Below are 27894 nucleotides of genomic sequence, written 5' to 3'. Positions count from 1 at the left end.
ATAATTACTGTAATTTGTCCGAATAATGACTGGCTCAATTAGTCTCTACAACTGATATCTGAAATAACTCTCTATGGTAAGTAAAATTATTCGCTATAGTAGTGACCATGAAAGGAAGTTACTCGTTTTCTCTCTCGGGCGTAGGATGTAAATACAGAAAGTGATAGATCGTGAAAATATGTATAATGTGGGTAATTTGGAGGTCACGTCAGGTCAAGTAAATTAGCCGGAAATGCCTATCATCATCACCTTGTCATCATTCCCGAGGGCCAGGCCTTCGTCAGCCACATCCCCCCACCAGGAAGGTAACGACAAGAAGTAGTAGCGAGAAAGGAAACCCGAAATTAAGAGAAAGTTTCAATAGAAGTGGCTGGCTGGTCGTTCAGCTGGCGGCGGTGGTGGTGGTGGTGGTGGTGGTGGTGGTGGTGTCCGGCGGGTCTTGGAGAGTCGAAGTAGCGGTGCGTCTCAGTGTGTGTCAGCTAGTCCAGGGAGGAGCACACCCCGCGCTGCTCTCTCTCTCCCCGCCAATAACTGGATCGCTTCGATTCTGATTATCATAACTTAATGAACCTCTCGCCACTACAGGCTTCCAGGAGGTGGGCGATCGTTCGTCTGACGTAACTGTTTTATAAGTGGGTGTAGTGGATCGCCAGGAAGAAGTTTGAATAGAGACATTCTAATTGGGTGTTAAAAGTTTGTGTTTGTGGTACAGATCTTCTCGCCTGCCTACCTCAGTGACCTCAGTCGTTCTTTACGGGTGGTTAACAGACTCAGTGTTGTGGAATCTGTCATTATACAATATTTGAGAATATATTGATAATTGGTGAGGAAAAAGTGGGTGAAAATGACCTAAAGGTAGTGAATAAGTGTGATCAGAGTGGATAGTACAAATAGCGAAGATTTTACCCTACAAGAGTCGTGTTGGTGATTTCGACGGTCGCGTAGAAAGTAATCCAAAGGGGCCGCCCGTACTACGACAACACGCAACCACGCACCAAATGTCATGCCCGTGCCCCCGCTGGTGACCTGACCCGTCTGGCCTTGTGCCCCCCTCCCTCCCGGCCCTCATGGTGAAGGTGGTAGTGACGCCAGCAAGATGAACCCCTCCAGTACCCTGCAGTACTTCAAGAAGCCCTTCTTCTGGAAGCTGGGCTACCTCAAGATTAACAAGAAGGCCAAGATAGTGAGTACTGTACTGTGGTGTTGTGACGTGTTAGTGCCTCCTGTAAATGGTGCCTCAGTCCTAACCTAACCTAATCAAACGAGGATTAGAGTCCAAAAGAATAGTTTAAATTATATCAGGACCTGTTAGAACTGAGGCACCCTTATGACCTGCAGGTGGTGTGGTGCCGTGTGGGGGTGAGGGTAGTGGGGTACGTTGTCTGACTCGTTGGAACTAAGAACAACCATCGTCTTTATTCTTATTAGTTTATTTGTTTTTATCGAGAGAAATGTTGTGACCTTTCCTCTGTTCTTATCTATTACATGAAATTTGTTACATTTATTTATTCATTGTCATGTTATTTTTATTTGAGTAATTCTTGTACCTTTGAAACACGGGTTTATAGTTGTTATTGTTTTTAAATAATCTGCTTAAAACACATGGAAACAACATTATCATTCACTCAATACCGTTTTTATTGAATAGTTTTATCGCTATAATTACTTTATTTATCTTTTTATCAAATTATCAAAACCAGGTGGCCTCATGAACTCTGGCCTAAATTGCTATGGGAAAAAATCCACTTCTGGCCTACGTCATTCCTTGGCAGGTGTGTGGACGAGGCTCCTTATTTTCACACCATTTAAGGAGTAAATTGGTCCACACTGTCACACACGACACCTATACGTGATATAACCTAACCTAACCTACTTCCCCGACCACGTTGGATATATGTGTAGTAAGGTAATTATTATGTGGTACTGTGTATGTATGTATGTATGTATGTATGTATGTATGTATGTATGTATGTATGTATGTATGTATGTGTGTGTGTGTGTGTGTGTGTGTGTGTGTGTTTAATTTGGGGGAGGGAATATGAAATGCTGATGTGAGAGGTGAATGTACGCACACACACAAACACACCAAGTCAAGCGTGTGTGGATATGCAAAAACCTGCATTTAAATATCTTATAGATTATCTGTTTTTGTGGAGGTTTACGCAGCTGTTGTTTACACATTATAACTGGCTCATTGCATCAATACGATTAAAGAATTTTCACCTGACAACTGCAACTAATTAAGATACTAAAATAGGTGTTGTGTATATTAAGTAATTATGTTGGTGTATAGGAACAGGTGTTATTAGTGTCATTCATCACCTATATTGTGGGGTTACACAGGTGTCATTTATCTTGACATTTGAAGATTAATATTGATGAAAAGTGTTCAAGTATTACAATTGTAAAACGAATATATCTCATAATTAAAATGATTGATGTAATAATTTCAACCTTAGGAAGATGTATGAGTTATATTGTAACATTTCATAATGGTATGTTGTAAGCTTTGGTGGATGAACAGGTAAAATTAAACGAACACCTGTGGAAATACACCAACATATACCTGTTTCATACTTAGGCAATAATCACCTTTTACAACACCTTCGGATCATCACTCACCTATTAAGGATGCAAATTTATTACCTATTTCGTATTAACCTCAAATATCAAGAAAAGCCTAAAAAAAAAGAAGAAAAGAATCTTATGTAATTTAGAAAGGATTGGGTTTTTTTTTAATGAACCACGAGCGTCATGTGAAGCTCAAGTTACCTGTCGAGTCATACCTGAGGTGTCCTCGCTGTTGGAAATAATGAGTCATGGATTACACCTGTGGGAAATGGGGTGTGTTTTGGGGGTTAAGTATACAGGTGTGTGTAGGTGGTGGTGTATGCAGGTGTTGGGTATGTGTTTAGTGGGTTAAATATACAGGTGTTTGTGGGTGATAGTGTAGCAGGTGTTGGGTATGTGTTTAGTGGGTTAAATACACAGGTGTTTGTGGGTGATAGTGTAGCAGGTGTTGGGTATGTGTTTAGTGGGTTAAATATACAGGTGTTTGTAGGTGTTGGGTATGTCTTTAGTGGGTTAAATACACAGGTTCTGTAGGTAGTAGTGTGGCAGGTGTTTATGAAGCAGATGTTAGACTCAGATAAGGATTGCTATAGAGAAAGTGGTTGTCTATACAGCATCAGTCGTTAAATATAGCAGGTATTGACTCAATGTACGAAGTTGTTACCGTAGATATAAAAGCAATTGGATATACTAAAGATTCTTATAGGAAATGGATCAGTATATGAAATTTTTTAACTATACTAAATGTTAACTCTATCTATGCTGACTAAAGCAGGTGTTGACTATAGAAACTCAGGTGTTGGGTTGTAACAGATGGTAGGTATGTCACACAGATTTCTCAACGGGTGGGGAGGGAGAGAGAGAGCGTACGCAGGGTAGAATGGTAGTGTGGGGCAGGGGATATGATAGTGGTTTTGAGGGAGGAGGGTGTAGTGGGGGTTGTGGAGGAGGGGGTGTCTTGGTGGTAGGGTACTGTAGGGGTGTCTGGGTGGTAGGGAGTACTTGGCAGGGGGGGTCCTCCATTCAACAACGAAATATGATGGGGGGTGAAGGGAGACGTGAATGGACATCATTGTCAGGTGTCCACTTTCTGGAAGTAGCTGTGTTGTTGCTTCCCGAGAAATATGTTCCTTCCTTTAACCCTCCACCCCCCTCTCTCTCTCTCTCTCTCTCTCTCTCTCTCTCTCTCTCTCTCTCTCTTTCTCTCTCTCTTTCTCTAATCCGCCAGTCTTGTTTTATCACTTTTGTCTCGTTTCTCGCCTTTATAAATGTCTAATTTTATTTTCTCACTCTCTTAACCTTTACCTCTCCATATTTTTCATCTTATTTTATCTCTCTCTCTGTCTCTCCTCTTTATCTGGTTATCTTACTTTCTCTGTTACCCATCGTTCTTGTCTTCATTTTCTCAATCTTAACTTCTTCTCTCTCTCTCTCTCTCTCTCTCTCTCTCTCTCTCCCTCCTTCGTTTCATCCTGATTTTCCTCCTTTTCCTCCTTTTCCTCCTCGGTCACCAGGCGGGCAGAAAGACAGCAAATGATCACGTCTGGTAACGAACATTATCGTGGCCAATAACAATAACACTTCCGCCTGAGGCATCGCTGGCTGGTGTCGCAGAACAACACAGACGCACATACACACACGACAGACACTCAGTACAGACACAACACAACACACGTCTATAACAACAGCTGTTTCAAGTCCTCTGTCACCGAGCTGTTACACCTGGTGCCCAGTACAGTATACTATCTAGCCACGTGAACTGTCTCCCTCTAGTGGTGTGTGGACGCTGCTGTCTACTGAAGTCCCCCCCTAACTGTATTGGTTAAGGTATTGTGAAGTTGATCGCTGGGGTTAGGTTGGGTTAGGTTAGGTACTGCATCCTTGGGGTGCTGTACTAATATCTAGAACTGCATCGCCATCGCATCTTGGGGCACCAGGTCGCTGTAACTCAATTAACTACATCGCTGGCGCTATACCGACACTTTCACGATCTAGCCACGAGAAGTGCATCGCATAGACTCACTCAGGCGCATCGCATCAGTGGTCATGTCCCCGTCACGTCTCATAATTGGTTCGAGAGAATAAGAGAATCACCGGAAGCTCGCGTTACCATAATAATAATAATAATAATAATAATAATAATAATAATAATAATTAACGTTTTATTGAAAAAGTTCTGTGTGTGTGTGTGTGTGTGTGTGTGTGTGCGCCCACAGAAGTGAGTCTATCTTATACCTTTAATCAGATATTTTGTCGTGGGAAGAGAAAAATAATGGTATTATTTTAATTTAAACTAATTATATATCTCTCTACTCTATTCTAATCTAATCTAGTATAAGTTAATTGAAATCAGTTCAAACCTAACCTAAGCTATCCTAACCTAACCTAACCTAACCTAACCTAACCTAACCTAACCTAACCTAACCTAAGCTAACCTAATGAGGGAGGCATTATCAACAACAGTATTCAGCATTGTGTATTGTGTGAGGTTGCCGTAGGAGTTACCGTGGTGGTGGCGTCGTCAACTATGGGTCACTCCGTCACTCACTGTTAGCGTATACGACTCAGTAACTCGCCTCGTTACTCGTGGGTCTTCTACCGTTTACCGCGTTACGTGTGTGTGTGTGTGTGTGTGTGTGTGTGTGTGTGTGTGTGTGTGTGTGTGTGTGTGTGTGTATTTAAGCAGACCTCTGATATATTGCCTTCCTTCACACACACACACACACACACACACACATAACTACGGTGTGGTGTGGGCAGGAAGATGGGGTGTGTGGTGTGGGGTGGGGAATGAGTGGGGTGTGGTGTGAGTGGAGTGGGGAGTGGGAGTGAAAGTGGAGTGTGGTGGGGTGGAGTGTGGTAGAGTGTGGTGGGGTGCGCCTGGTACCTGAAGGTGCAGGAGGAGGTGAGCTATACTGGATCACCTTCATCCTTCTCCTCCATCATCCTAGCTTCCCTCACCTCTTCCTTCTCTGTCTCCTTTAAACAAGCTTTCTTCTTCTTCGAGTTATAGCAGGTCTCACTTCCTCCTTCTCCTCCTTCTGCCTCCTCCTTGTCTTCGTCTTCCTGCTCTTCCTCTCTCTCCTCCTCTCCTCTCCTCCTCCTCCTCCTCCTCCTCCTCCTCCTTGTCCACTTCGTCTTCCTGCTCCTCCTCCTCCTCCTCCTCCTCTCCTTGTGTCTTCGTCTTCCTGCTCCTCCTCCTCCTCCTCTCCTCCTCTTCTACCAAATCTTCCTGCTCCCTCCTCCTCCTCTCCTGCTCCTCTCCTTGTCTTCGTCCCTTCCTGCTCTTCCTTCCTTCATCACATGTAAGTCTCTCTTTCCCTCCACTTTCTTCCCTCCTAACTTGTCTCATTTCCTCTTCTTCCACTTCTCAACCACTCCTACTCCAAACTATCAATTTTTGTTTCAATTGTTTAGGTGTGTGTGTGTGTGTGTGCGTGTGTGTGTGTGTGTGCGTTGTGTGTGTGTGTGTGTAGGCGAGGTGGTGGTCGAGGGGTGACGCCTTCCTAATGGATTATGGGGACTAGTTTGGCCGAGTGACACACACACACACACACACACACACACACACACACACACAGTTTTCTATTAAATTCCTGTGTTTTATCGTACTTTATATTAAAAGAAAGCAACATATATAAACTTTCGACCCGCAATAACAAGTATTTAATAACAATCACAACATTAACAACAACCTCAACAACAACAACAACAACAACAACAAAGATCAGCTGATTACCCTCTCGTGTTAAAATCAAAGGTAAATAAGTCTTGGCCATCAGCTGTTTCTGTGACGAGTGGAATAGCTCGGGTGTACAGAGGAGGGAGCTAGGAGCGTGGGTGCAAAGTCGGTATGTGGGGGGAGGGGGAGCGTGGAATGTGGTCAGTGTGTTATTAATGGGGGGAGGCCGTGTGGGTGTAGTCCCAGGTGGCAATGCTGGGGGAGGAGGTCAAGAGATGCTTGGCCAGGTGCTAGTGCCATGGTGTGTGTATACCTGGCTTGGTTGTATGAGGCATAGCTCTCTCTCTCTCTCTCTCTCTCTCTCTCTCTCTCTCTCTCTCTCTCTCTCTCTCTCTCTCTCTCTCTCTCTCTCTCTCTCTCTCTCTCTCTCTCTCCTGTTTCATTGTGTTTTATTGGGAGTGACATTATTATTATTATTATTATTATTATTATTTCTTGTCATCATCATCATCATCATCATCATCATCATCATCATCATCATCATCATCAACACACTACATCCTACTTAAAAAATCAAAACTCCATTGACCTTAAACACTTACAATATATTAAAAGGTCATTAAATAGCATCTCTATAGGCCAATACTGTACGACGTGTTAACTGTCCTACTTCATAACACATTAACCTTTATAGAGCTGTGTAGGGTTTTTCTGTAGGTTGTTTTAACTTTGAGATTATTGATGTGTTAGTAGGTTATATGTGAAGTATTATATCAAGTAATTATTAAGGTCTGACATATAATACTTTGTGGTTTAATAGACTCTGGGTTTGGTATTCCTTATGGTGTACTGGTTTAATATTGTTGTACTGTATAATGCTACGTGGTTAATAAGAGGTTAATTATTTTAAGATGGTAAAATAATGTAGTCTTATTGTTTAGTAAGTTTATAAGACCTCAGGGTAAGCTGGTAACTTTCTCGTGTACATAATTGAAAATTTTTACATCGTCTTGGTAGTTTAATGTTTATGTTAATGATTATGAGGAAACGATGCTAATATTGTTCATATAATGTTTAAATATTAACATTGTCCGGGATGGATCTGAATATTAACATCATTCGTATAAGATTGAATTATTAACATCTCAATAGATTGAAATATTAACCTAGTAAAAAATTTCAACAATAACATCGTCCTAAATAGCTCTGAAAAGGTTCAAGGTAGCACACTCTCCCAGGTAAACACCAGTTAACATATTCAACATTAACTTTACAAGGGAGAATAATAATAATAATAATAATAATAATAATAATAATAATAATAATAATAATAATAATAATAAATTTTACCTCCAAAGCAAGCATTAATTTCTGTTTTTAACCGCGCCAGGTAAGTACTGTACCGAATGTGTTAACGAGGTATTTTCTCTCGTCCGTAACTCCGTATATACTTACCTGTGTCACACCTGGGGCGATGGCTAGTATACACACGTGGTTACTGAACATTCCTGTGGTTAATTTTATTTATTTTTATTTTTTTTTTAATTTTCGTCCTTTTTTTATCAACTTGTATCAATAATTATAGTCTGGATTTGTATATGTGGTTTATAATTGTATTAATGTGTGTTTTATGTTATAATTCATGGTTTTTTTTATCCTATGTGGTTTAAGAGTTGATGGGGTGCAGAATATGAGAGTATCCCCTCCCCTCCCTTCCCCTCCCCTCCCTCCCTTCCCTTGTGTGTGTGTGTGTGTTGTGCCGCTGATCAAGGTCATCAAGGTCAAGGTAGAGGAGAAGGAAGGTCACAATGGCGTCTCTTGCAGGGAAATTTTCTGAGCGAGGTTGTCTGTTTATTTTATATTGTATGATTATATATTTTTTCTTTACATGATCAGAAATATTATGTAGACGTCCTTCGTGTAATGTCTAGGCACACACACACACACACACACACACACACACACACACACACACACACACACACACACACACACACACACACACGAGAATAAAAAAACTGGATTGGAGAATTTTAATGACATATATGTATTATTGTTGTCATTGACTTCTTCTTTTACCATAAATGTGAAGGTTATACCAACGTTCTGTATATAAGAGATACACAATATATTATACAGGATGATATTCCTTAAAGTTCATTATATATCATTAAGTCATGAAATTAAGAAGAAAAAAGTTGATAAAACAAATTCTTACGTTTGTTTTTTTAGTCTCGTCAAGGCAGGATATTGTTAACATTCTTCTAATCTGCTGACATTCACAGAGACCATGATAGAATATTGCCTACTACCTGGTGCAGATTATAGAAGGTCAATTCAATTTCAATAACACCATAAGCATCTGGCAAGTGTCACAAATATATACAGTATAAATATTATAAAGGGGCTTACTAAAGCCTAAGGAAGGAAGGATATTCCATTAACACATAATCAATGTTATTTACAAAATATCTGGCCAGTATGGGGAGGATCATCGTGTCTCCGTCAGGGGGTCGTGGAGTGGTGGTCCAGCAGGCGTCACGGAAGCGTTGTGTGTGGGGACATCTTAGGAGGTAGTGGATAAGGGTGCTGCTGTCGGGTCTTCTACATAATGCACATATAGAAGGTCTTGGTACATGTATCCTACCTGGTGCAGATTATAGGTCATGGTATATTTGTCCATTATGGTGAAAATTATAGACCGTCTTGGTATATGGTGAAAGATTATAGAACGTCTCGATAAGTTGCAGCTCGTGTGTGAATGATTTATACTTGAAAATATTTGTAGGTACAGGTATGAATGACGCTCATCTCTTATTCATCATTCCATTCACCTGTTGATGAGAGTATCCATTCATAAAATACACACACACACACACACACACACACACACACACGTACGTACGTTCATTCATAAGTAGTTAGGTAAAGAGGTGTCCTTAACTTCAGTCACCTATGGCTGCTAGGTTAGATTAGGTTATAATTAGGTTAAGTTTGATTAAGTTAGGTTTACTTGAAGTTAGGTTAAAGTTGGGTTAAGCTTAGGTTACGTTGCTTCACTCTCTCTCTTGTACAGGTACTTTAACGGGCAATGTTCGGTGGATTTGGTATCCTGTGTACCGCCGGCAAGGCCGTGGGCTCGTAACACTCGTCTTGCTCGCGGTGCCCATCGTTTCTGTGTAGATGTCGGTCACACTAGAATAACCCGTTATAGTACATCCTTCTTTCAACACACAGCCAAACTGTGGAATGCTCTGCCTTCTGTGTTTCCATACTCATACAATCTGTCTCACTTTCAAAAGCTGGTTTTCCGGCCTCTTCGTGGTGTAGATTAATGTAGTCTTTCTCTTTTAATGTTTAGTTTTTACTCTTATTGTTTCGCCTCCCCGACCCTGTTGTGGGTTGATGACCTGTGCCCGGGTGGGTTATTGCCTGTAAAAGTAAAGTTTGGTTAGTGTTAAGTTTCTTTATGGTTAGGTTAGGTTGGGTAGTTAAAAGCAAGTGTGTATTAATGGCATGGATAAACATTGAAGATCAAACGGGCGAGTTCCGTTGTGGGCCTCTGTTTGATACCTATTGTTAAGGTAATCTGTTTTTTAGTCGAGGATTATATTGACCGGGGTGGGGGGGGGGGGAGGTCCTACATTAGCTAACGTTATGAATACCACCACTAACTGACCAGTCCGCTGAGATACTTTTTCCTCCGCATTAGGTAATAAACGCTACCACACCATAACACTACGACCAGCTCTTGGTAATAGATAGACAAATATATAGAAAGTTAGATAGATAGATAGATTAGTAGCCATAAAAAATCTCTCATTCAAAATCGCTGCCGGAAAATAAGGAAATTAGTGTCCCATAACGAGTTATATAATACGTTCCTCCTATACTGAAGCCTAATATATAAACTACGAGTATAATAACCAATTCGCTAGTATCTATTATGTAACCCATAGGTCTAAATTCTCCCGTATATAATACTGAAAGTACTCCTATTATGACCGATTGCTATGACGAACAAGGAATTAGAGGGTGGTGGTGATGTAAGGTACACTGCGGCCCTGGTGATCTGGCAACACTGGGGCTGGGGGATCATTGATACGTCGTAGTAGGTTGTGTTTACCTCTCCACCACCTGTCGTCCACTCCCTCCTGGAACTGTGGCAAGTGAGGAAGTGTAACCAACACCCCATCGCCTCCATACCTTGTTGACGATGTTATAGTAAAATATTGATTACAAAATATATAGTGAGAAAGAGATTATTATTATTATTATTATTATTATTATTATTATTATTATTATTATTATTATTATTATTATTATTATTATTATGAACCAAACTTTACACAGCTGTTCGAGACTGTATTTCGGAGATTCGATTCAGTGTTTCAGAGACTCGTTGGAAAATAGACTAAAGTGACTTTCACTTATGTCAGGGGAAAAATATCAGTAGATGAACATTAAACCAAGAAAAATACTTGTGCATTACAGTAAATATATATATTGCCTGAAAGTTGATAAACAAAACAAAGACACACACACACACACACACACACACAGACACACACACACACACACACACACACACACACACACACACACACACATACACACACACACACACCCACACACACACCTAACTACTAATACTTACAAACACCTTATTTTTAGAACGTAATATAGTATAGAATTATCATACAAACCAAACAAAGAAACACTTACTACCTAAAAACACAAAAACACAAGACTGTTTGGTCCGTAGGAGATACACAAACAAAAACAACACCGACTGTTAACAAACACACCGCACCAGTTTGTTTTCGGCCGGTGAACACACACACACACACACCACCACACACCACACACACACACACCACACACACACACACACACACACACACACACACACACACACACACACACACACACACACACACACACACCACACACACACACACACCACACACACACACACACACACCACCCACACACACCACCACACACACACACACACACACACACACCCACACACACACACACACACACCCACACACCCACACACACACACACACACACCCACACACCCACACACACACACACACACACGTACATACATACATACATACATACATACACACACACACAAACACACAGTGAGAAAGCCACAGACAGATGTAGGAAGCACCAGGAAACAATTGTGCATAAACATGTTGCAGTGCAGTGTGCTGACTTTCCTTCCGTCAGGTTAGACATATAAGAGACACATAAGAATGAGGAGAGGACACACATAAATAATGATGACACATGATGTGGCTTGGGATGATGGACGAACACATATGATACATAACAAGATGGAAAAACACATATGATACATAACAAGATGGAAAAACACATAGGATACATAACAGTAAGATATGTCAAACTCACAGGTATTATAACAGAATATCAACACATAGGGTTTATCATAAGTTAACAATATGTAGGTTATCACAACACATAGGGTACAATATATCACAACACATAGGGTACAATATATCACAGCACATAGGGTACAATATATCACAACACATAGAGTACAATATATCACAACACATAGGGTACAATATATCACAACACATAGGGTACAATATATCACAACACATAGGGTACAATATATCACAGCACATAGAGTACAATGTATCACAACACATAGGGTACAATATATCACAACACATAGGGTACAATATATCACAACACATAGGGTACAATACATCACAACACACATAGGTTACATCACGTCTTGACTTGCTTCCTCAACTTAAAGTGTCCGTCCCTCCCTCCCCATCTCCCTCCCCTCCCTCCCCGGCTCCCTCCCCTCCTCCCTCACCTCACACGTCCAGAGTTAAGTGGACAGTCATATCGACCATCAGTAGGGACATGACGCGGAAGTGACTGGTCGTGTGCCTCAGTCAATAATAAGTCTTAATAGGCCCCAGTGTTTATAGGTGCCATATTTACAAGATCAAGGAATAAACGGTGACAGACAGACAAATAGATAGGGATAGAAACTCCAAATTTAATAATACTATTAACATAATAATAATAATTAACGGTTTATTGAAAGAGCTTGGCAGCCAGAAGGCTGAAAATATACAGTTACATAATTGGGGAATGGGTTTCGAATAACAAATAATATACAAATAACATAAGTGATATAAATAAGATATATAATAACTAGATGGGGAAAAGCTCAAACTACAGGGCATTTCAACATAGTGACAGTGCAAGAAGTAGTATTTACTGGGAGCGAATACACTGGTTTATTACAAGTTATTGATAATTTTTACAATGGATGGGACTGGGCTGTTCTTACAGCGATCAGTTCGTGCACGTATGGGCTGGATGCGGTTGTGGTGTCGAACAGCAATTCTCGGGCTAGGGACCTTATTAACCTTCCCATGAACCCTCCCTCCAACATCACCCTCGAACAACACCTCCAACACTCCAACATCCCCCAACATCACCCCCAACACCCCAACATCACCCCCAACATCCTCTCTCCCCTCCTACACACAACAACTCGTACCTAATAAACAGCAAAGTCACTAGAATAAAGAGGAAACTAAAAATAACATAACTGTATAATTAGAGAGAGAGAGAGAGAGAGAGAGAGAGAGAGAGAGACTGATGACCTATCTTTAAATCCGTGTTGTATATCCGCGTCGACAGATGGTTGAGGCAGCTAAATTCCCTTATGGCCGTCTGCCCAGTCATAAGAGACGAGTTATTTACGGGTTATATTACAGTGTCGCGTCTCCTTGAGTTAGTGGTTGAGGTTTGGAAACTATTGGTTAATCGTCTCGCGTAGTTAAGGGATTGGCTGTTCACTGAATGGCGTGATTAGATGGTTTGGTTAATAAGAACTGTTATTTGCGTTTCTCCTCACTCATTCACTCCTTCCTCTCTTCCTCCTCCTCCTCTCTCACTCCCTCACTCCCTCCTCCGCACTCCCTATTCTCTCCCTCTCTCCCTCTCTCTCACTCTCATTCCCTCTCTCCCTCTTCTCTTCCTCATTCCTTAATCTCCCCCCCCTCACTCTCACATTCCCTCGCCCTCCTCTCCCTCTTCACCCCCTCCTACCCTCCCTCCTTCACGCCCCTCCCACCTCCTCTCTCCCTCTTCACCCCCTCCTAACCCCTCCTCTCCCTCACCTCCCACCCTCCCTCCCTCTCACCCTCCCACCCCCTCCTCTCCTCTCTCTCACGCCCTCCCACTCCCCTCCCTCCCTCTCACCCCCTCCCACCCCTCCTCCCTTCACCCTCCCACCCTCCTCTCCCCACCCCCTCCCACTCCCTCCTCCCTCTTCACCCTCCTACCCTCTCCTCTTCACGCCCTCCACCCTCCTCTTCACCCTCCTACTCTTTCCTTCCCCCCTCCTACCCTCCCTTCTCCTCTTCTTCACCCCCTCCTACCCGTCTTCACCCCGGCACAGTAAGTGAATTACCCCCCTAACCACTATTATTGGTTGCTGCGGTGAACCTCCAGCCTCTGTGTCTCGAATGGCCATCTGCTAGTAGTTTTCTCCCCGCCGCTAGTTGGGTTATTAGTGGAGAAGCTAACTGTTAACCTTGATAAACTATTAACCACCAGTTGGGTAGTTAGTAGAGTTAACCTTGATTAAATATGAGCAGCTAGTTGGGTCGTTAGTGAAGCGAGTCATACTTAGTCCTTGTAAACTACTAGCTGTTGATTGGGTCGTTAGTGGAGTTAATTGCCTTGATCTCTCTGAACTACTTGGCGATAATGAGCGTTGGCTCTTAAGTGACCTCTTAACTTAAAGGGTGTATATGGAGGGTAGTGTTAAGAAATTTTAGGTCATTTGTCTAAGGTGTTTTAGAGTGACTTTTGCCTGACACTGTTGTCTTCTTGTTGCTGCATGTTATTATTATTATTATTATTATTATTATTATTATTATTAATAATATTACTTAATTGTTTATTTATTTATTTATTTATTATTATTATTATTATTATTATTATTATTATTATTATTATTATTATTATTATTATTATTATTATTTTTATTTTAACCACACTCGTCCACCACCAGACCCACGCCCTCCAACCCACCACTAACTCACGCCCTACAGCACACCCACGCCTCCAACCTACTACTAACCCACGCCCACTATGGCCCACAGCCTGAGGCCCTGGCGACACACACACTGAGCTGCGGCTTGTAGTACACAGTTCACCTCAGTATGTGTGTGTGTGTAATAATAATAATAATAATAATAATAATAATAATAATAATAATAATAATAATAATAAACGGTTTATTAATAGAGTTGCAGCCGGTGGCTGAAAATATACAGACTTACATTTGATTTAGACATATGATGTAATATGCATTGAATACATTTACAGGGCTGTACAGTACATAAATCAGGAGTTGTTTATTATTTTAACAATAGATGGGATGGTGCTGTTCTTATATCTATCGGTGCGGGCTCTTATGGGCTGAACTTTGTTGTAGTGGCGGACTGCGCGAGTTGGGTGGGGGGCTGCAGGTGGCAGGAGGTGTCGATGACGAGGGTGGTGCATTAATTGGCTGCCAAACCTTTCCAGTGCTTGGTGGTGGAGGTCACTGAGGGATGGCATTTCCAGGGTGGAGAGAGCGTTGGTGTAGCCGGAGTATTCTGCTCCGAGCATGATTCTGCAGGCCCTTTTCTGTACCTTCTCTAGCTGACGTTGTTGGGTGGAGTTGAGAGAAGACGACCAGGCTGGTGACGCATACGTTAGTTTGGGGAGAATAAAGGCGTTGTAGATGGTCCTCAGCTCTGGCGTGGGTGCCCCAAGTGACCTAAGTCGTCGTAGCATGTAGAGACGGTACGAGGCTGCCTTGACTGTGTGTGTGTGTGTGTGAAGAGGCGTGGGACTTCAGGGCGTGCGTGAGAGCAGGAATGGGAGGAGTGGTTGTGGTCACCTCCCGCCCCAGACTCGTAATAAGTGACTGCCACTGAAGACACTGTAATATATAAAGCACACACACCTCACCTATACCAACCATAGAGTGTGGTGATGGCGGGCGGCAGTCACTATACGAAGGCTTAATATGAGTCATGATCACTCGATATCATGTTAATTTATCTTCACTTATATCACGTTATGTTCGGTTTATATATTCACTTTAAAAATCATGTCAATTCATGTTTATCAATTTACTTCAGCTCATTTTCATTTATCAAACTTCTGTGTTCATAATAAAGCCTCTTTTTAATTCCGGTTTAATTCCTGTTAATTCTTAGTTCATGTTTAATTCATGTTAAATCCAGGAAATTAGGGAGATTCACCATCATGTGTGTTGTAAGTCTGTTTGTTTACATTTAACTACAACCTCCTCAAACAACCTGTTACAGTGACTAGAAAGTAGGAGTAATTAAGAGTTAATGGTTGAAGACTGTTGTTGTTATCTTACGTCACTATCCACCAACTTATAATTCTAAAACAAACTTGTAAAATAAAATACCCAAAACAAAATACAAAACAAATATTCATCTCCTAGTTTATAATTTCAATACAAACTAGAAAGACAAAACACTCGATATATTGTTCTAAATAAATATCCAATTTTCAGTCATTAATTTGTATAAGTGTAAAAATCAGTGATGGTTTAGCCAGAATATATCGAAGAAAAACGCTCATATTTTATTAGTAAACATTTAAAGTGTGTGTATTCGTTTTTGATGACCCTGTATGTATAGAATAGCACAGGGGGTAAACATATTGATAACGTTATTACTAAAGTTAAGAAAATAACCAAATACCAAAATGTCACATAAGGAGTATAATTTTGTTCTGTTATCTTGAAAGGCCTTAGGGTATGGATGGGTACAGGTGTAATTAAACACTTCGTTCACCTGATTTACCTGTGGATCTGGGAGGTGTGTGGGACGTAGGTGACTTGGGGAGTTGCCACACTGTGTCCCTGAGGCGCCCGTCTATCTGTTGTGTGGGATAGATGGTCCAACTCACTATCCTTTTTCTACGTGGTTGGATAAGGCATAGAACATTTAACTAGCCATCAGGGGCAGCTATATGACTTTCCCTATCCATCTAGTCTGGTGGATAGAATGATGAGCGGTACAATGATCCAACTATTCTTCATCTTATTCCTTTTGTGGATAGGGAAGGTATATCCACATTACCACCTGATTAGCCACCAACAACCACCACAACTGTTGCCAAACCACATGGTGTGATGGATAGATTTGGAAAGTGCTTCAATGGTGGTCCTGGTGGATAGGTATTGGTTATCCACTTATCCACCTCTCGTTATCCTTTCTAACTGTGGTTTGGGAAGGTGTGTGTGCTACTGGCTTAACCTGTGTGTGCTACTGGCTTAACCTGTTTAGCCATGATGCTCCCCCCCCCCCCACACTGTCACTGATCACCCGTTATGACGGCTTGGTTGACAGAGCTTTTCATTGGTGAAGAGTAAATTGACTCTCTCTCTCTCTCTCTCTCTCTCTCTCTCTCTCTCTCTCTCTCTCTCTCTCTCTCTCTCTCTCTCTCTCTCTCTCTCTCTCTCTCTCTCTCTAGCCACTCAGATATGTCAGACCCGGTGTCGTCTACTGAAGACCTCGGGGCTTCGGGACCTGCTCGCCGTCGGTCACCTACTGTAAACAACAGCCACACTTCTCCCCTTGGCCATATGTAACCTAACCTAACTTAATCTAACCTAACCTAACCTAACCTAACCTAACCTAACCTAACCTAACTTAATCTGGAGTCCTCCCCTACTAAGCTACTGTAAACATTGTATCAGGCGGATGTCTACCTTACGTGATCTTTGCTTGATTATTTGACGCAAGATCTTACCACACGAGAGAGAGCCTCACGATACGCTCCTCAACTACTTAAAGGAACTGGGTTGATATTCTTCCATTGCAACACTGATGTATGCAATGTTGCAAGCGTTTTGTTCCTTTTGTATGTGTTTTTTTCACCTCTTGAAGACCCGAGAGGAGGTTCGTCTGAGGAGCTGAACCTGTTTACAATTAATCAAACAGCAGCAGCCACAAAGTTTTCTCCCTGCTGGTATGTCTCCTGGACCACTGAGGTAAATATGTCTAACTGGGAAAGACATTTGTACTTGCTGAAGACATGGAAAAATCACTATAATCTGGGGGAAGTCTCTTAGTGGATGTCTGATTCTTGAAGACATCTGTACCTGGTAAAAGTGTTGTGTTAACATCGCGTCTCGAGAGGAATAGAGCAGACATTCTTACCTGTTGATGCCTTATGGGAGATATTGATACATTCTTACCTGTTGATGTCTTATGGGAGATGTTGATACATTCTTACCTGTTGATGTCTTATGGGAGATATTGATACATTCTTACCTGTTGATGTCTTAATGGAATATTGATACATTCTTACCTGTTGATGTCTTATGGAGATATTGATACATTCTTACCTGTTGATGTCTTATGGGAGATATTGATACATTCTTACCTGTTGATGTCTTATGGGAGATGTTGATACATTCTTACCTGTTGATGTCTTAATGGAGATATTGATACATTCTTACCTGTTGATGTCTTATGGAGATGTGATACATTCTTACCTGTTGATGTCTTATGGGAGATGTTGATACATTCTTACCTGTTGATGTCTTATGGAGATGTTGATACATTCTTACCTGTTGATGTCTTAATGGAGATATTGATACATTCTTACCTGTTGATGTCTTATGGGAGATGTTGATACATTCTTACCTGTTGATGTCTTAATGGAGATATTGATACATTCTTACCTGTTGATGTCTTATGGGAGATGTTGATACATTCTTACCTGTTGATGTCTTAATGGAATATTGATACATTCTTACCTGTTGATGTCTTATAGGAGATGTTGATACATTCTTACCTGTTGATGTCTTATGGGAGATGTTGATACATTCTTACCTGTTGATGTCTTAATGGAATATTGATACATTCTTACCTGTTGATGTCTTAATGGAGATATTGATACATTCTTACCTGTTGATGTCTTATGGGAGATGTTGATACATTCTTACCTGTTGATGTCTTATGGGAGATGTTGATACATTCTTACCTGTTGATGTCTTAATGGAGATATTGATACATTCTTACCTGTTGATGTCTTATGGAGATGTTGATACATTCTTACCTGTTGATGTCTTAATGGAGATATTGATACATTCTTACCTGTTGATGTCTTATGGGAATGTTGATACATTCTTACCTGTTGATGTCTTAATGGAGATATTGATACATTCTTACCTGTTGATGTCTTATGGGAGATGTTGATACATTCTTACCTGTTGATGTCTTATGGGAGATGTTGATACATTCTTACCTGTTGATGTCTTAATGGAATATTGATACATTCTTACCTGTTGATGTCTTAATGGAGATATTGATACATTCTTACCTGTTGATGTCTTATGGGAGATGTTGATACATTCTTACCTGTTGATGTCTTAATGGAGATATTGATACATTCTTACCTGTTGATGTCTTATGGGAGATGTTGATACATTCTTACCTGTTGATGACTAATGGGGAATGTTGATACATTCTTACTGTTGATGTCTTATGGGAATGTTGATACATTCTTACCTGTTGATGTCTTATGGAGATGTTGATACATTCTTACCTGTTGATGTCTTATGGAGATGTTGATACATTCTTACCTGTTGATGTCTTATGGGAGATGTTTTTCTTACCTGTTGATGTCTTATGGTGATATTGATACATTCTTACCTGTTGATGTCTTATGGAGATGTTGATACATTCTTACCTGTTGATGTCTTATGGGATATTGATACATTCTTACCTGTTGATGTCTTATGGAGATATTGATACATTCTTCCTGTTGATGTCTTATGGGAGATATTGATACATTCTTACCTGTTGATGTCTTATGGGAGATGTTGATACATTTCTTACCTGTTGATGTCTTTATGGAGATATTGATACATTCTTACCTGTTGATGTCTTAATGGAGATATTGATACATTCTTACCTGTTGATGTCTTATGGAGATGTTGATACATTCTTACCTGTTGATGTCTTAATGGAGATATTGATACATTCTTACCTGTTGATGTCTTATGGGAGATGTTGATACATTCTTACCTGTTGATGACTAATGGGAGATGTTGATACATTCTTACCTGTTGATGTCTTAATGGAGATATTGATACATTCTTACCTGTTGATGTCTTATGGGAGATGTTGATACATTCTTACCTGTTGATGTCTTATGGGTGATATTGATACATTCTTACCTGTTGATGTCTTATGGGAGATATTGATACATTCTTACCTGTTGATGTCTTATGGGAGATGTTGATACATTCTTACCTGTTGATGTCTTATGAGATGTTGATACATTCTTACCTGTTGATGTCTTATGGGAGATGTTGATACATTCTTACCTGTTGATGTCTTATGGGTGATATTGATACATTCTTACCTGTTGATGTCTTATGGGAGATGATACATTCTTACCTGTTGATGTCTTATAGGAGATATTGATACATTCTTACCTGTTGATGTCTTATGGAGATATTGATACATTCTTACCTGTTGATGTCTTATGGGAGATATTGATACATTCTTACCTGTTGATGTCTTATGGGAGATGTTGATACATTCTACCTGTTGATGTCTTATGAGATGTTGATACATTCTTACCTGTTGATGTCTTATGGGAGATGATACATTCTTACCTGTTGATGTCTTATGGAGATGTTGATACATTCTTACCTGTTGATGTCTTATGGATGATATTGATACATTCTTACCTGTTGATGTCTTATGGGAGATATTGATACATTCTTACCTGTTGATGTCTTATGGAGATATTGATACATTCTTACCTGTTGATGTCTTATGGAGATATTGATACATTCTTACCTGTTGATGTCTTATGGGAGATGTTGATACATTCTACCTGTTGATGTCTTATGGGAGATGTTGATACATTCTTACCTGTTGATGTCCTTATAGAGATGTTGATACATTCTTACCTGTTGATGTCTTATGGAGATATTGATACATTCTTACCTGTTGATGTCTTATGGGAGATATTGATACATTCTTACCTGTTGATGTCTTATGGGGAGATGTTGATACATTCTTACCTGTTGATGTCTTATGGAATATTGATACATTCTTACCTGTTGATGTCTTATGGGAGATGTTGATACATTCTTACCTGTTGGTGAATCGTTTATGGGAAAAATGGTCTTCCGGGCTGGGTATTTGACCACCATCACCATCACTACCTACCCATCACCATCACTACCACTATCACTGCCATCTACCACTATCATCACCATCACTACCACTACCATCACCATCACTACCATCACCATCACTACCACTACCATCACCATCACTACCACTATCACTGCCATCACTACCACTATCATCACCATCACTACCACTACCATCACCATCACTACCACTATCACTGCCATCACTACCACTATCATCACCATCACTACCACTATCATCACCATCACTACCACTATCACTGCCATCACTACCACTATCATCTACCATCACCACACTATCACTGCCATCACTATATATCATCTCACCATCACTACCACTACCATCACCATCACTACCACTATCACTGCCATCACTACCACTATCATCACCATCACTACCACTACCATCACCATCACTACCACTATCACTGCCATCACTACCACTATCATCACCATCACTACCACTATCATCACCATCACTACCACTATCACTGCCATCACTACCATCACCATCACTACCACTACCATCACTGTCACTACCTCCATAACTATCACTACTTCCACCACCACCACCACCACCACTTATCTGCACACACACACACACACACACACACACACACACACACACACACACACACACACACACACACACACACACACACACACACACTTTACCTCACCCTTGCATAAATCCTTCTCACTTAACAAGATATCTAAGAAAACAACATAAGTGTCTCATTTTAATTGCGTAACTAAAATGGCTTCGTAATTGCGCTGAGACTCTACCGATAATACGATGCTTTTATTTTCCTTTCTGCTGGGAGATATGAGAACGCATCACCCATTCTCACATTTGAGTCTCAGCACCAACAACAAACATGGCGTTAAAACTGCACTAAGACTCTACCGTAACTCGAGGTGTTTTCCCTCTCAAACTCGTAAGTAACTGGTCTTCACGGATAAGTGTGTGAGTAACTGGCTGGCTCTTTCTGGTGAGTGACGGACGAGATAGTGTAGGGAGGGAGAGAGAGAGTGTGTGTGTGTGTGTGTGTGTGTGTGTGTGTGTGTGTGTGTGTTAAGATACATGTCATCGCTTTTACCTGTGTATTTCCCACCTGTACAAAATCTCATTAACCTGACACATAACGATGTCTTTATTACCTAGAGATATATGGACCTTCTCTCGCTCGACCCTTGGAGAAAATGAGAGAAAGGAGAGAGTTAATGGGATGTGAGAGACCTATTTAGGGGGTCCTGAGGGGAGGGAAGGGAAAGGGAGGGGGTCTGTAGGTCTAAGGGAAAGTAATGGGGGAAGGTGAGGGAGACTTAGGTGATTAATCTCTCTCTCTCTCTCTCTCTCTCTCTCTCTCTCTCTCTCTCTCTCTCTCTCTCTCTCTCCTCTCTCTCTCTCAGCTCCACCTCCCCCAGGCCACCTCCTAACTTCTACACCACTAGCAGCCGTCCCTCATTGCTAGTAGTTCACATTATGTACTACTCAGAGGGGCAGGAGTAAAAGGCTATCACGCTGGTTTTGCTAAAATGATAACGGAGATTTGATTATTATTAAATATTTGTCTTTAATAAAGAGGTGAAATTTGCAGTGGTAGAAGAAGAACTCTACACCTTCGGATGTAGCTAAGCTTTACACACACACAAATATAAACACCTAACTCGATCATACCTTCCCGCCTTATAGAAATGTCCTGGTTACCTGGTGTTGTGAGCGAGTACAGTGCAACAGGTATGGAGACGGCACACGGGACGAGTTCTTTAGACTGCCTTAAAGCTTAGACCAAGAACCGTAAGAGTGTTCTGGTTTTTATATCGAATATCTTAGATTGTTAAGAGCTTATGGTTTTGTGATGATGATGATGATGATGATGATGATGATGATGATGACGACGATGAAGATGATGATGATGATGATGATGATGATGGTGATGATGATGATGATATAAAAGTAATACATAATAAAACTTGAATCTTCATAAATCATTGTTGTCATTGGCTGGTCTACACTGTTTAGTGCCGGCCGACTGACTGAACCACTTCCTGCTGTCTAGTGAACCTTATTTCCCGACTCCGAAAACTCTGAACCTTCCCTATACTGTGATTTGAACCTTTCTTATAATGATTTGAACCTTAAACTGCGATTTGAACCTTATTTGTATCGTGGTTTAAATCTTCTCGCTATTCAGTAAAACCCAAATTTAAACCTTTTCTTACTGAGACTTGACGCATTTCTCACCTACTGGAATTTGAACCTCTTATGTATGGTGATTTGAACCTCCTGCTCGTTGACATTAAACCTTTTCCCTCCGTCCCTTACAACTTGAACCTTTTCCCCGGCACCAGGAATGTAAAAATAGCCTTAATGCCTCGTTTTGAACCTGGTAAAATTTGAACCTGCTTCGTTAAGATGGTGTTTGAGTCTTGAGTCCTGTATGTCCACGTCATATTGAACCTCTTGGTCATCGAATTGAACCTTAAGAGTGTGTGTGTGTGTGTGTGTGTGTGTGTGTGTGTGTGTGTGTGTGTGTGTCATGTACAGTATGTCCCAGATTAACACCTGTTGTGTAGTCTATGATTGCTTCCTTCTCTCCCTCCTTCTCTCTCTTCCTCCAACTCCTTCCATTTTCTCCCTCCTTCAAGCACACTTTCCTTCCTTCTTCGTCCACCAAGCCCAGTCTTTCTCTCTCTCTCTCTCTCTCTCTCTCTCTCTCTCTCTCTCTCTCTCTCTCTCTCTCTCTCTCTCTCTCTCCACGCAATATCAGTAAATCTATTTGTTGCCTCCTCATGTGTACAGGTGTTTACAGATGTCTGATGGTGCCTACACACGTTTATATGAGTGATCAATGCAGGTGTATGTTGAAACAGGATACACCTTTTTGAACACCTGTCAACACCCATTTAACTAATCTTAACCTATTTCAACACCTGTCAGCACCTAGTTAACACCTGTGATTAAAGCTGTTTTAACAAATGCGTAAAACACCTGTGCTTAACATCTGTCATATACCTTCTAATTATCCTTATGGGTGTGGGTGACTGTCATGACTGGTTTAATTCGATGATGACTGTTTCCGTGTGACTGTCACTTGAGAAAGACTGTCTATAGCGTTAGGGGGGGGGTGAAAGTTGTTTGTTTGTCAGTTTGTTTGTTTAATTGTCTGTTTGTTTGTTTTTTTTGGGGGGTGTTTGGTATGCTGGTTGTATTATGTCTTGGAATAATTGGGTTGTTAGTAGTGATGGTTGAGGAAAGGTGGGGAGGGTGGAGGAAAGAAGAGGTGGACAGACGAAATAAAGAAAAGGAGAAGGAAGGGAGTAAGGAGGAAGAAAGATGAGAGACGAGGTGAAGACGATGGAGGAGGAAGAAGGAAGAGGTAACAAGGAGGGGGAGGAGGAGGAGATGGATGTCAAAAGGGAGAGAATATAGAAAATGGTGGGAGGGAAGAAGGGAACTAACTGAACAAAACGGGAAGAAATATGGTAGTTGTCATGGAAGCCAGGTGATCTATAATAGCTGTCATGGTAGTGGTGGTCGAGTTGGTCAAGAGGGAGGGAGGGAGGGAGGGAAGCGGTCACCAGTGAAAGATTTTTTTTCCAGTGTTGAGTGAAAGTGCTCGTCACTGGTCGGTCTTCTGACCACTTTGTCCTCTCTAGTAGCTGACGGAAAATCTTTAATTGTCAACATATTTATTTTGGTAGATGTTTACGGTCACCAGTGTAAACAAAATACTGTTTGTTGTCGTCCTCAATTACTCTTTTACACGCACACACACACACACACACACACACACACACACACACACACACACACACACTGGTCAGTCGAGAAAAAAAATAGATATTAAATGTTTATTATATAACCTGGGCATTGTTTAAGACACGTGTCTCTACCTATAACTTGACGCCAAGTTACATAACGTGTTGTTGAGATCATTAAAGAGTCCAATTATGTTATATTTTGTAAGTTACTCACCCATTATGATACTAATTATTATGTATGTATGGTCAGTTACTTAACAGCAGCATAACAGTAATATCATTTATCTCACCTGTCACCCGTACTAACGTGATGTTCCTTCTCCCTCAGCAGTCTGGTGTCACCGGCGGGGAGGAGACAGAGGTCAACCTTGCCACCTGCATCCCGCTACCTGAGGACACCACAGACGGCCCCCCAAGCCTCACTGCCTTCAAGGGCGAGCTCGACTCAGCCGTCTCCCAGTACATCTCTCAGGTTAAAGATCTCGGTTACAAGGAGGAGACACCCAAGGATCAGAAGCTTCTTGCTGTCAAGTTCCAGCTTGATCCTGACGACATAAAGCCCAAGAGCGAGGAGGAGGAGGAGGAGGAAGACGAGTTTGAGGAAGAGAAACCTAAGATTAAGGTTATCTCCAAGGAAGACAAGTGCGAGCAGACAGAGTTGGAGGTGGAGGTGACGTCTGTAGACAATCCTCTGTATCTTACACTAAGTGAGTGTTCCTCTGGTCTCCTGCCCTACAGTGAACAAGACCTGCCTCAGCATCACCACTATGAGAATGGTCAAGTTGGCCGAGAAGACGAACACATATACGAGAACGTAGATAACTCAACGGGTGGAGAGGAAGAAGAAGACGAGGAGGAGCACCTGTATGATACCTTACCAAGACGTAAGCCAGACTTGCCGCCTAAGCCAGATTTCTTGTCCCAGCTTGCAGCGAGGCAGAGTGAACCAGTCAAACGTGCCTGGAACCCCTTCGTGAGCCTGAGCGTCGACACAGGGGATCCAACACCCCCTCTGAGCACTGCCTCGTCCCTCTCGTCGCCAGACTCTCACCTCACCAACGAGCACTCTGAAGTGAGTCCCCAGAAGGAAGCCGAGAACACCACTACCAACCCGTTCTTGGACACCAAACCCACAGAGACCAGTGAACAGACGCTCATCCTCGACGGCTCCGAGACATCGGATTTGGGTTCGTCTGGAGGAGAATATGACGTAGGATCTGTTGAGGACTGGCCACTACCGCCCACACCCCCGCCAGGAGAGGAGGAGGTTACTGTACAGGACGACCCACTCCCCCCTCCGCCACCTGAACTTGCTCTGCAGCAACTTGAAGAAGAAGTGTTCCGTGAAGAGCAGGAGGAAAGGAAAGTTGCCCTTCAGAAAGAGAAAGAGTCCATAGCACGCGAATACGGCGCTAAGACCAAAGACCTCGACGAAGCACAACAAGTTGAAGCCGTCAACACAACTCTCACTTCTTTGGAGGAGAAATTCACGAAACCGGACACCCAGACGCCGCCTCAAGAACCAGAGCCCAAGAAGGAGCCCAAAATAATCCAGATTGATGAGGACGACAGCGACGAGTTCGACACACCAGCCATCAGACACTCTGTGATCATTGAACTGAAGGACTCTTGTCCAAATGTTCCACAGAGCCTAAGGCCCTCAGAGATCAGACGGAAGGAGAGTCTTAAACGCAGTGAGAGTGTCAAACACACGAGCGTCCTGAGGCGGACTAACAGCTACAATAAAGTCAACAGACGGGAATCATTGTGTAAGGTGTTCCCGAGCATCACCAGTGAGTTCAAGAAGTCAGAAAATGGTGAAAGTGTTTCTGTCGGAGTGACATCACCAAAGAGAGAGGAACAGAGTTTTACTTTCCTGGACTCCGGTGCCAGTAAAGAGAAGCAATTCATCGAAATATCTGACGACGGCTCCTGGGAGACCAAACTCTCGAGCATGGACTCTCTGACCAACAACCACAACAACAAGCAGGATATTGATCCTTTCACAGGTAACCCCATCATGGCGCCTCCCCTCAGCCCCGTCGCCATCGCCGCCCCGCCCACAGAGTTCCAAACTGACGACGGGATGGACGGTGTTTACTGCGCCAATGTCATCAACACTCACTCGGGTCCTTCATCCCTTGCCAGCACCTTCGCCGATTCCTTAGGCGCCGGAGACGTCAATTCGCCGGAAACCCCATCATTTATGACGGCACCTGAAACAATCCTTGAAGAGCCGCCTTCCTTCTTCCAAGATCCCGCCGTGATGGACCTGGACGAGAAGGCTGCCGACAGTGCACAGACAAATCCAGCTGAGGACATGGAAGTCAGATCCCCGGTACACAAGAATCTAGGAGTTGCCATCATGGAGGGCTATGAACAAGACCTGCAGAAGAAGAAGGACAGTATGAACCTCCCCGAACATTCCCTCCTGGAGTTCGGTGACACAGTTCGAGACTTGGAGCAGCAGCGAAGGTCTGTGATTAAACAGATGACAGTGAAAGCCAAGAGGAAGGACACTTGGATCAAGACTTTCAACATGCACGCTCACGGTAACGGAGACAACATTCCCGTCGCTCCTTCACGGGCCAGGAGGAAAAACTCTCCCCAGAGGCCTGAGACAGTCACCAGGCAGGACATCTCTGACTTACCCGTGAATGGATTTGCCAAGAAGTCAGAACCGGGAATTGTGAAATTGCAAAAGAGTAGCCTAGAAGCCTCACCCTCACAGAACATGTCACCAAAGAGTACCAAGACTCCTGGTAAGGTGGAGCCAGTACCTCCTCCAAAATCGTCACGCAAGAACAAGATGACGGTAGAGCCAGTCGTCATAGCGCCCGTGAAGATTGACAACAGCCAGACCGTCCCTGAGGAGAGTGTCATCTCGCCTAAGAACACCGAGATTCTGGCAGCTCTCTTCTCGTCTCCTGTCAAAACGGCCCAAAACATCGAGGAACACAAGGTTTCCCCTCAGAGCTCCCCAAAGAAGATGACCAACAGCGTCAAACCTGAAACAGACGCCAAAGTAACCCACGACATCCCTGCAGTAGAGCCTGCTGGGGACTCCGCCGTCGTGGACCAACTTGTGTCTTTTGCCGACTCCCCCGTGAAGCGTCCAGCAGCACCAGCACCTCCAGTCACCAGTACCAAACCTGAAGACTTCCTAGTGATGTCCCTGGAATCTACACCAGTCTTCACCGCCGCCACACCTGTCCTCTCCCCTGTAAAGCCCAGCGAGGAGTCTTTTACCCCTACTGGTACCACCCAGGAGGAGAGATAAGAAAGAAGGAGAGCGGGGGAGAAAGAACGCGATGGTGAGGGAGAAGAATGAGATCAATCTGGCTCACAATGCTATAGCTATGCTTCTCAGCCCCGAGAAGGACGGGGAGAAGAAGAAAGAAACAAAGGAAGAGAAGGCGGAAGAAAGCGGAGTCGAGGCGTCGGTCGAGGAAGGAAGAACAGAGGCCAGCGTGACCACAGAGGGAGAGACTGAACTGGACGAAGGTAAGGGGAGAGGCCAGTCTGTGTTACGTAGATGGTGGAGGGCTAGATGGTACTACACTATAAGACGATAGATAAA

At 42.4% G+C, this 27894-nt stretch overlaps 1 protein-coding gene across 1 annotated transcript; it reads left to right on the top strand.

Moving 5' to 3' along the window:
- The first annotated feature begins 480 nt into the window (after nt 1-480).
- LOC121870208 lies at nt 481-27594 on the top strand. The gene is made up of 2 exons (XM_042371979.1): nt 481-1183; nt 24643-27594. The coding sequence occupies exons 1-2, from the start codon at nt 1097-1099 to the stop codon at nt 27592-27594; spliced, it is 3039 nt and encodes a 1012-aa protein (XP_042227913.1). The 5' UTR covers nt 481-1096.
- Nucleotides 27595-27894: the final 300 nt, after the last annotated feature.

This window comes from Homarus americanus, unplaced genomic scaffold (assembly GCF_018991925.1).
Source record: "Homarus americanus isolate GMGI-L3 unplaced genomic scaffold, GMGI_Hamer_2.0 scaffold38238, whole genome shotgun sequence".
Classification (NCBI taxonomy): Eukaryota; Metazoa; Arthropoda; class Malacostraca; order Decapoda; family Nephropidae; genus Homarus; species Homarus americanus.
The sequence above is the reverse complement of the archived record's forward strand: the minus strand, read 5'-3'. Positions and strand labels throughout refer to the sequence as shown.